The sequence below is a fragment of the Trachymyrmex cornetzi genome, unplaced genomic scaffold (genome assembly GCF_001594075.2).
Source record: "Trachymyrmex cornetzi isolate Tcor2-1 unplaced genomic scaffold, Tcor1.1 scaffold324, whole genome shotgun sequence".
In the NCBI taxonomy this organism is placed as follows: Eukaryota; Metazoa; Arthropoda; class Insecta; order Hymenoptera; family Formicidae; genus Trachymyrmex; species Trachymyrmex cornetzi.
The window spans coordinates 219,812-231,286 of NW_017297941.1; the positions used below are offsets into that span (position 1 = coordinate 219,812).

At 31.3% G+C, this 11,475-nt stretch overlaps 1 protein-coding gene across 1 annotated transcript; it reads left to right on the top strand.

Moving 5' to 3' along the window:
• The first annotated feature begins 8,071 nt into the window (after window positions 1–8,071).
• LOC108762856 (uncharacterized) lies at window positions 8,072–10,295 on the top strand. The gene is made up of 2 exons (XM_018510063.1): window positions 8,072–8,556; window positions 10,237–10,295. Exons 1-2 carry the CDS (start codon window positions 8,244–8,246, stop codon window positions 10,287–10,289), a joined length of 366 nt encoding a protein of 121 aa, XP_018365565.1. The 5' UTR covers window positions 8,072–8,243; the 3' UTR covers window positions 10,290–10,295.
• The last annotated feature ends 1,180 nt before the right edge of the window (window positions 10,296–11,475 follow it).

Consider the following 11,475-nt stretch of genomic DNA (forward strand, 5'->3'; position numbering starts at 1 on the left):
ATATCCTCAGCTCCAAGCTGTTAAGATTTTTCCAACAAGGAAACACTGAAAATGTCCTCCTCCGATTTTAATGAGCTTTAATTATATTGTTTTCCTAGACAAAAATGAGGAATATGTATAATTTTTTAAATAAAAATAATATGTAGGTATCTCTTATTTTTGTCTGGAGAACAACTTTATTATAATTCAAAGCTCAATAAAATCGGAAAAGGTAAAAGCAAAAATTAGAGAGTAAAAAAACAAAACAAGAAAGTAAAAAACAAATAAATGGATATACACATACGTATAATTATTTTTTGAAAATAATTTTTTACGATATTTTAGAAAAACATTGAAAATATCGCTATGCGCGTCACATTTATGTATTTTAGGTTCACTATAGCGACAGTTTTTTTATTTGTAATATATCACAATGCAAAATCATTTAAGGCAAATATGGTTATAAATAATTTTTATGCATAATTATAACCCGTTTGTTAAAATAATAACGTGAAAACGTTTTTGATGAGACATCAAAAGCTGCAGAATGATGTAGTGAGATAAATGGTGCACTGACGCAGTAGCATAATTTTATTTGCAACAATATATGCACCGTATATAAGCATGGTAACGAGACCGTCGTATCAATTTTCCAATAAAATTTATCTTCAGTAAAATAACAGAGTTATATTTTAATATAAAATATAATCACGCGTAAAAGAGAGAGAGAGAGAGGGGGGTGAAGAGAGAGAGGGAGAAGAGGGGGAGAGAGAAATAGGGAGAGAAAACTGTGGAAGAAATGAAAGAAAGTTAAGACCTGATTAATGCGATTACACGTAGTTCGCACGACAATATACCGGAAAATGTCAATTTCTATCGTAGAAAAGAAAGTTCGCCAACTTGAACGATTTCGATGTCTCCACTGTTCCCAAAGTTTCCGTTATGAGTCTTGTGGTCGCGAAACAACAGTTTAGGACGGGTTTTCGAAGCAATCGAGACGTCTTTTATCGTGACGATTACGGTTTTCTGCGATTTTTGTTTCATCGTGCAGTTGTTCTTTAGAAAAGCCTTTTAACGTCATAAATTGAATCGAAAAGATATTCGAAGACTGTCAAATTGTAATATCGGCTAACTTGAAGAAATATATTTCTTTTAAAGCGGTCTCATATATAACTTAATGCATGTTAGTTTATAAAAAATAAAAACGCAATGTACTTATATTAAAAATCTAAAGAATTCTCGAATCAGTAAACTTTCGAAGAAATAGAAGAATCTATTTATATATATTTATTTTACTTTGCGTTTCCGTTTCTATTTTAATTGATTCTACAGTCGTAGAAGTATCCTATTACTTTTTGGCATCTTACCAAGAAGATTCGATCTATTTTCTTTCTCGTCCCTATATAATGAAATATTCATAAAACCAATATAACATTGAATGTATATATTACGTGTATGACGAAATATTATACAAAATGGAAGGACAAGAATTTCTAAATGTTCAAAATGTATACGATGTCAACGCGAATAAATAAAATCAACCACGAGAAAACTGAAATATATTCTTAGAAAGGAACAAAATAGCAAAACATATATTCTCTAAAAAAAAAAAAAATAGTAAATATTACAAATGTATTCGATTTTGTTTTATTTCAAATTTCTCAGAACTTATTGAGCTTCGAGGAAAAATTAAAACCATAAAAATTACATCCAGCAACACTATACTGATTAAGATGCATTACTTTGAAAAAATATAGGTATTGACTTTGAAGAATTATTTAAACTCCTATACGATTGAGTACTTATAAAAATGTTTTATTATAAAATATTTGTATCTTAGATTGTTCTGCAATATCACGTGCAGTTTTTGACAACCATAAGATTCCATATTGATTACTATATAATCTAATTTCAATTCTTCAATTATCTCAGCACTGATCCGCAGAATAGTCACGACTCGAACTGTCGGAAGCAAGATAGAAAGAGCCATGCTAATTCGTCTTTGTGAAGAGCAACGAGCTCTTTGATTAGCTTCTGTCTGTGATCGAACAGCGTAAAGCTTTCCCGTTAATTTGACACTTTCAATGCACGATCCAATAATGAGGGATACTGTTTGACGGTATTTCCCGAGCATTGAATGATCAGGGAGAGATTGTGATTAATCCTGTCGAATTGCCGGTAGCTTCGTAAAACGATTATCATTGTCGGCAATGAGGCGTCGATTAATCAATCGATACTTATCCGCCACGTCCTTAATCGTTTATTCATTTTCCTCGCGGCGTCCAGGAAGGCAATTGTCAGTCGGTGTTATATTATAGCCGTAATAATTTCGACAGCTCGGAAGTGCTGAAAAATATGAGATATTGGATGCGTCGGAGAGCTATTGAACGAGAAGAGAATATCCGAGAACGAGGATAAGATTTCTCAAGGGTCGTTTTTCTCTGTTTCGTCTGTCTACTAAATCTGCTGAGTGACGATCGATATATCCGGGCGACGTGTACATGAAATCGACGGTTATGCAAATTATGACAGCGTAATCTATCGTGCTTCCCAAATGTCGTTGTATATACATTTTTCATTCTCGACCTTCTTCGCTCTCATTTTCTACCACAAGATCGGTGTACCGAACACTAATTGTATTGAGGTATTATCATCTATTGCGAATTCATATGGAAATTAAGGACCACCCAATCAGTACATCATAAAAATGCGAATATAAATACGAATTTTCAAAGAGACCATCGCTATTACCATCTGCCGTTTTGTACAAAAGCGTATTGTCTATAAACAAGCATAATAAAACGTGTTATGATATTCACGAAGAAGCACGTTGCACAAAATAATAACACATGATATCGGTATCGTCGTGTACATCCGATTAGTCGAGAGTTTGCCAAACAAAAGGATTAAATGAGCATATATGCGGGTGAATGAATTTTCCATTTAGAATAATAAACAATATGTTTACTTTAAGTTCAATATTACGTAATAATGGAATACATAATGTTGGCATATCAAAATGTGTACATCTTTGTTCCAATATTCCATGACACGTATTAATTTCCTATCATTATTTTATGTAACGTGCTTCACATCCTGTCGTATCGTCACAACCAATACGTTCCAGCACCACAATGGCTAAGGTAGTCGTTAATGTATATTAAATGCGCGTGTTCTAGCTGCTGGAATGTAATAACAATAATTTGCTGATGGCAGCATATTAAGCAGACATGCCAAAAAGAGGATCTTCAGGGTGACATTTATTTAAAGGATATATTTCCTGATGCAATTATTAAACACACATTAATATTAATTCTACAACGTTTTATTTCCTTCAACTATAGTTTTTTCCGAAAACAAGAAGAATAGAACATATTCGTTGAAGCTTTTAGAATGCATAATGCTTTTACTGGGGAGGAGAGAAAGAACATGAGAAAATTCCAAGATTTATTGGATCTCAGTATATTCCTGATAAAACTTCATAATTTTAACTTTGACAAATAAAGTTTGCGTGCAACTTTTGTAATATGTAACAACACCAAACGCATAAAATTCACTTATTTAGAAAAAATACATTAATTGAACTTCATCGATTAAATCGCAGCGAAATTGTACATGTATAAAATACTTTGAGGTCTGCGACTTGTATGCATGTGTGTTATGTTCTGTGTGTTCGTGTGTGTACATACGCGTGAAAAAACAAAGAAGCGTGACGAATGTATGTTTAGTTAGAGCTCGGTTGAAAAAAGTATGCACATACGCATTCAACGTAAAAATAAATAAATGGTGTTTGATATGCAATCGGACACACAATTAACAAAGGTTAATCTGAAAGTTTTCATTTTCGTAAGTAACTGCGAAAGCTCGTGCAGTATGTAATTTACAATATAGAATATATTATTACAGGACTGGTCCTCTCGTACTTGTTATCCATGACCGTTTCCTTATGTAAACGACAATTATGTACATACCATTATATGTATTCATCTGCTGTAAATGTTACGTACATTAATATATTTTATAATAAAAAGGAAATAAATGAAAAAGCGTATGTTGATTTTCCTGTTCATTCTTTTACCTCAAGTTAATTGTGCATCCGTATTAGGTAAAACCACTAGTTGTGGATCACTCTTTAAAAAAAATTCATATTTTTATCCAGAACAATTTCAAACAATTAATAAAATATTTAATAGTCATGATTGATTATAAAAATTATGAATGATTTAATTCCATTTTATTGCCGTTTTATATGTTTTAATTTGAATTAAATAAACTAATGACAATTATCCACAATTAGATCCACTAATTGTGGATCAATTCACCAAATGCATAATTTATCTTTTTTGGTGACGTTACTACATCCCATAAAGATAATAAAAATTATTTGCGCATGTATATCCCGATAAAAAATGTTTCATGCATAAATATATATGAATATGTATAAATGTATATAAATACACATAAATATTCATAAACATGTACAATTATGTATGAAATATGTTCATACATGTTTATACATCTTTTTTTCTTTCGTAAAATTACTTTTTAGTGTAATAGAAATAATAATAGTAATGTGAAAACATTAAAAATAATTAAAAGTGTAATTTTCGCACTATTTGTTTTACAAAAAATTAAGTTTGAAGAAATGTAAAAAAATTATTTATGTATAATTATATATAAAATTATGCATAATTATGTATGAGAAATTTTTTTTACATTTTTCCAAACTTGTTTTTTTCTAAAACAAACGATGCGAAAATTATCCCTTTAATTATTTTTTATATTTTCACATTAATATTATTACTTCTATTACACACTAAAAAGTAATTTTACAAAAGAAAGAAGGATGTATGAATGTGTATGGACATATTTTATATATAATTATACATGTTTATGAATATTTATGCGTGTTTTTGTACGTTTATACATATTTGTACATAACGAAATTAAATTTGACGATCCACACCTAGTTCTAAGGTCTAATTGTGGATAATGATGCAATTTTAACACATTCAAGTTTTTTTATTTAAAATTAGTGACAATTAAAAATTAATGAGAATTTTTAAAAAATGATGAAAATTAGACGTTTAACAATAAAAAACAGTTACATTATGAATAGTAAGATCATTTGTAAGATTTCTCAAGTTTTTAAATATTTTTATAATAAATTTACGCAATAAAATTATCGTTATAACATAGTGATTAAACAACATCCGCGGACACATTTAATTTCGACTGAGCATAACGTTGATTTTTTTCATGAAATCTAATGCTATTTACAACCTACTTTAAAAGCCATAAGGCAATTCTTATATGATATTACACTTTGAAAGACGTATGTACCTTTTTAAAGGTACATACGTTAGTTAACCTCGCACATTTAAATAGTTAACGACATCAATAAAATGTGTAGCGCTGTTCCTAATAAATTAAATTCAATTGGCACTTGAAAGAGATAAAACAAATGCTAAAGAATCTTGTGATATGTATCATTTAATGAAAAATACTATAATTATTTAAATATAAAAAGTGAGTAATTCAGAACTAATTCACATCTAGTGATTTTATCTTACTATATTTTAACTTGGATTGATTTTAAGTTAATTTTTCATTTTCATTTAGTTTAAAATTAATATATTATCAAAAATATTTTAACTCTTGTTTATCATCCAATATCCATTCTGCCGCTTCAGTATGTATTTTCATCAACAATCGTCCAATTACGTGTGCATAGTGACCTAATTGCGGGCTTATTCAGTCCTGCTTGCATCATCTTCCCTCGAGGAGAATGGATAAGATGAAAGAGGATTTATGGCAAAGATCACTTTCGAGGGCAAATGCTCTTACGTGACACGAAGTAGTTTCCTATAAGCGGACTAGTGTAAAGGAGAAGAGAGGAGATGGAGGAGGATAATGACATTGGTGCAGAGAGGTTGAGAGAAGAGAGGAATGCGGTAACGCGGCGAATCAGCGACACGATAAAAACAGATGATGAGATAAGCGAGGACAGAAGAGGTTGCGTTGCGCACCGGTGAATGAATTGGATCAATACCGATCGTTGAGAGAGAAGCGCACTTTTACATTAGCTCAATAATATTTGATACAAAGGAACTTACGAATCGGATAAGAATAAACATTTACGATGTTGAGTCGCGATGTAAAGAGAAGAGATGTAAATAAAATGCGCAAGAAAAAAATCACGTTGTCTTTCATTCATTTTCTAAGTGCATGTCGCTCGACTAGGAACGAATTAATCGTTTAACGAGATCGCTTTACGAGGACGTAAAACGACGATAATAAAAATGCGGATAATGAGGAGTAATTTCGAATGCGCTTATAGCGAGAAGAGATGTAATAAAACTCCTCGGAAATTCTCGATAGTAGGGACAAATTTAGCTCAAAATTCTCAACTTACGCAAAACTAATCTGCGAAAAAATAGAAAATTCAAAAAGAGCCAAGACATTTAAAGTTGATCTTTTATACGACGTGTATCTTTACGAACGCTTTAATGCGATATTATCAATTCTGATTGAGTGTTCACAAAATTTATGTATCATATTTATTCGAGAAAACCAGCAATATTAAAGTGATATTTAACACCGTTTCACAGCTTTATAATTAGCAATGGTATTTGATAAGGTTAAACAATAAGCAATAAATATTTATTGTATATAATTAATAAAAAAATAATTCGCTATTTAAATTAAATTAAATTTAATATTTAACAAATTTTCTGAGTTTAAATTTAATATAATATTTACATTTATATATTGTGCAAATTGTATCATAATATAATGTCATATAATGATAAATGATTATTTCTACTTTATAGATTGTAAAGAACGAGATAAAGAGGTAAAAAAAGGGGTAAATACAACTTTCTTAATCATCGCATCGCAGATGAGGTGCAACTTAATATCGATATCAGGTTATCGATGATAAAATACGAATATCCCATTTCGTATATATGGCTACAATATCCACGGCTTCTGAGTGCCGGAGGTTGTATCCCTAATTCTCGGTCGAAGGATCCACTTTCGGTGTCGGATCATGAACGCAGGAAATAACTTTGGATCGCTTTTAACTTATGTAGAGAAAACAATGTAGAAAATTGTGTAATTAAATTGTGTAATGAAAATTCCACGTGTACAAGTAAATACGAAGAAAATAAGACGGCATTTTGTAGAATGAAAATGTTTAGAATAAAAAGTAAATTCGATCGACCATAAGTACAACAAAAGTACTTATGGTCGTTCTAATTTACTTTTTTACGCTGTAATCCGGTTGTACGGCCCGGTTTTTCATTTTTTAATTAACTTGTGGTTAGGCTTAACTTGAAGTTTTATCCAATGGGCTTCATCTATGATGATGCCAAGTCAATTAGGGGTGAAACTTCAGGTTAAATTTAATCATAAAAGTTATAACCAGATAATGAAAAATTGGTCTTATCAAGAATAATCGGCGTTTCCTTAATTGTGGTGAATTCAATAAACGATATTAATAATACAAAGCATATAAATGTTTCCACGAATAAGTAAGATTCATAATGTATTATCTAAATATGATACCTAGAGCACATGCTTCAAGTAAGAATAAAGTTGATGCAAATGTTGAAACATCACGAAGTTAAGTATACATTCGATCTGATTCCTAATTCGTAAGAAAGCCGAGCTACTCACGAAAGTTGGTGCGCGGTAATAAGAAGACTTCTCACGGCTGCAGACCGGCGTTAGAAGTCGGAGGTAAGGTAATCCGTGACTATGGCAAGATCCTAGCGGTTCGTGTTCAGAACTCCTCAGCAAGAACGTTAACGCTTATTAGAGTTTGCTCGTTAGAACAATCGCGGAGAGCATACGGCAGAATTAGCCGGCATGCCATTTAGTGATAGCTGGGCGCTTCTTGAGCAAATTGTAATTAACTACGGAAAACTGTCATTCATGCGAATACTACGCTATTAGATAATGCTCGTTATAATGCTTCGATATTGATTTATAGCATGATAAATTAAAAGGCGTTTCGATGAATACTCTTTCAATATCCTCTTCCTTTCATTAAACTCTTTTCTTTCACTCAGAAAAAAATGAAGATTTCCATATCGATATATCATGCTGTGCATTAAAAAATTTAAAAGAAATATCATTCACACTTTAGTATAGAGCATGATTACCGAACATGATTGCATTCTAAATGCGGGTCAACCTTTTTAGCGTTTTCTATTCGTCTCGAGCGCTCGATAAACTCCATTTAGGAGGCAAGCGCAAAGATGTGCTTTCGTGAAGTAATGCAAAGCATCAGACTTGTCGTGTTGGAACGTAAAGTCCTGATAATGCAAAGCGGAATAAGGCAGTCCGTCGGGCTCGCGAGCCGAGATACCGCATTGCTAAAAGGGGATTGGAAACTGGAATCTACGTGCGAAGTAGCACTTGTCGCTGCGTTCCTTTACCCTACAATGTTGAAGAACCCTTCCTTTCAGACTTTTTGGATTTGCTCGCACCTATGCGGCAGAATCTTCGCAGCCTGCAACGGCAGAAAACCGCGAAAAATCGCAGAGTCCGTATCGAATTACTTTAAGGAAGGTAAAACCTGAGAAACTAGATCGCTCTCTCTCAAATTTTATGGCCTCGGCTTTCGCCACACTTAGCTTTCTTACTCGTACTCTCCCAGCCATAAGAGATATTGTAATCACTTAAAGCTCCCGTTTTCTCGCTACAGCTATATTGAATTATAATGTCAGAAGAATTATTATGTGAATCTTTTTCTTGCGCTACACGTCGAAATTAATTTTTTTTGTACGCCAGCACTCATATATTTTGTAATCTAGATTAATAAAATATTCTGAAAATTCTGATTTTTATTATTCACTCTGTATTAAATACACTCATAATTCAGTTTGCATGTACAATTATTTATTAATCTTTGAATTCAAAAGAGAATTTACTGAATATATTTTAATAATCAATACTATATATAATATATAGCGTGTTACGATATATAAAAAAATTAATTTTGATATATATTCGTGAAAAAAAGTTTCACACATCTTGCTTCTCGCATTATAAAGAAATATTATATGTACAAAATATCAAATATTTAATCTTTAATGGGTAGATAAGGTAGTCATAGTATTCCCGATAGGTATAGTTTCGTTTAAAATTTTTTTCTTTATTCTGCAAAAAAAAATACAAAGAATTGCTCAGGCACTCAGAAATTTTAAAGTTCATTATTTTTACATTCTTCTATTTCATAAGGGTATAATTAATTAATATAAATTTGACTATAACCTAATATATTAGTTAAAAAATATCACTATAAAATTAAAATAAATTAGGTCAAAACGTAGTTCAAATTTTAAACAAAATAAAATAAATAAAAAGCATAAAACCACGAACGCAAGATGTTAGTAGCGAATAAATATATATTTCATGAGTTACAATACATAGACGTTTCGGTCTTAAATCAGACCATCCTCAGTAATAAAAAAACCCAAGTGAGAGTTATAAATACAAATCGAAATCCGCAAACATTAAACAAATAATCAAAAAGGAAATAAAAACCAGTAAACGCAAAATACACTGTTCTTGATGTAAAAAATTACACTGCATCTCCGAGAGTTCAAAAGCGCAAATTCGCAGCAAATCAAAAATGTAGTCAATAAAGTGAAAAGTACGTCAGCAAGTCGTATCCGCGTTGTAACGTATTGCGCACAAAATTTCCCGATTCTATTATAAGTATAAATAAGAAGTTAAATTAACAGAAGAACAAACAAAAATTAAATTATCAAGTGTACATTAATAAAAATTACCTGTGTTAACAATAGGTTGAGTAGCAGATAAAGGAAGTGAAAAAATAGATGTGTATAAGTTAACAGTCAAAAGCAAATTAATCTAGTTAGACCATGGCAGACCGCATTTATACAAAATTCAGTGTCGCTAGTAGAAAATTCTAGATCAAGTTTTGGACCAAGTGTTTAAAATTAAAATATTTTGGGGTGTTATAAGCATTTCATTTACCAACTTGTACATCTTTAAATTATCTATGTATTCAAAAGTTAAGTAATATTACAGATAAATTATGAAAAAATTCTTAATATTCATATAAAAATGAAGAAATAAAACTATAAAAGTAATTTTTAAAAATATATTGCTATTTATTGTCCTATTTAACTAAAATGGATCATTACATATCCTTTTTGTTCTTTGTGCAACCTTCATGTTAGATGCATATCCTATATGCGTAAAAGACTATATATGTTGCAGTTATGAAGCTACCATGTTATCTTGCCCCTGTCAACTTGCCCGAAACGGCTTAATGTAACGACGTGGCTTCTAGTTTGTAAGTTATGAATTCCTTCACTAATCCGATATGCAAAATACGTATGCTATAACTGCAGCTTCTCAAGCAAAATATCGTTTATTTTCTAGAATACATCTGAATTCATAATCTTTATATCTCACAAATGGAAAATCTTATCAATCAAAGTAAGATGCTTAAAATTAAATAAAAATAAGTAGATTTCGTTTCATTTAAACAATTTAATATACGATTTTGTGTGCTATATAAAAGCATGATCTTCATGTTATATAAAAGTTAAGGATGATTTTAGTGAAGTTTAACTAGATATAGATAATGAAAATAATTTTGTTTGACTATGAAAATAGTTACGTAGAAATTTCATGCATACTGAACAATGCTGCAAAAAAATTTTCACATTCTAGCGAGCAGTTTGAGCATCCTACATAATCATTTTGATGATCCAACAAAATTATTTTGAGATCTGTACCTAAATTTTTAGATACTTCAGCAAAACCGTCCTTTCCGCGTAGTATATTAGCCGTCATGTAGCAACTAGTTGCTATTTGTAAAGGATTTCAAGACAATTGAACGTATTTCAGTATCCATTGAATTATGCATACATCCCTTTAAATTTTCACATGTTGAATCCCACGTAAAGTGTTATATTCGTTTATTCGAAGATTTATTCCTAGTTCGCGAGAAAGTGGAAGAGCATAGCTAGTGCTCCGTACTGACGTGTGTATACAATACGTACATTCACACGGCGCGTCACGTACAACGTGAAAAGTGCCGCTTAACTCGCAAAGTGATTCGAGTGGATAGAGAGGCTAGCTGGTCCGTAACGTCTCTCGAAAAACGAAAGTCCCTACCAATTCCTATCCTTTCCTTTCGTGTCGAGTACCTCGTACTACCCTTGAAATAAAAAAAACGAACGGACGGCTTTAATCGCCGATATTACAGACTTAAACTCGCGCTGCCAAATAAGAACAGAAAGAAAGGCTGGGTCTAATATGTCAACAATGTCAAATGCAAGAAGATTTAGGATCGATGAAACCAATTTTATATAAAAATTGGGCATATTTTCCTTAGAATTTTTAAACTTATGTAGAGTAATTTAAATCAATCTTTTTCGGCAAACACAAGAATCGTTTACAAAAGAAAAATTAAACCTATACGAGAGATAAAAATTTACATGAGTCAAT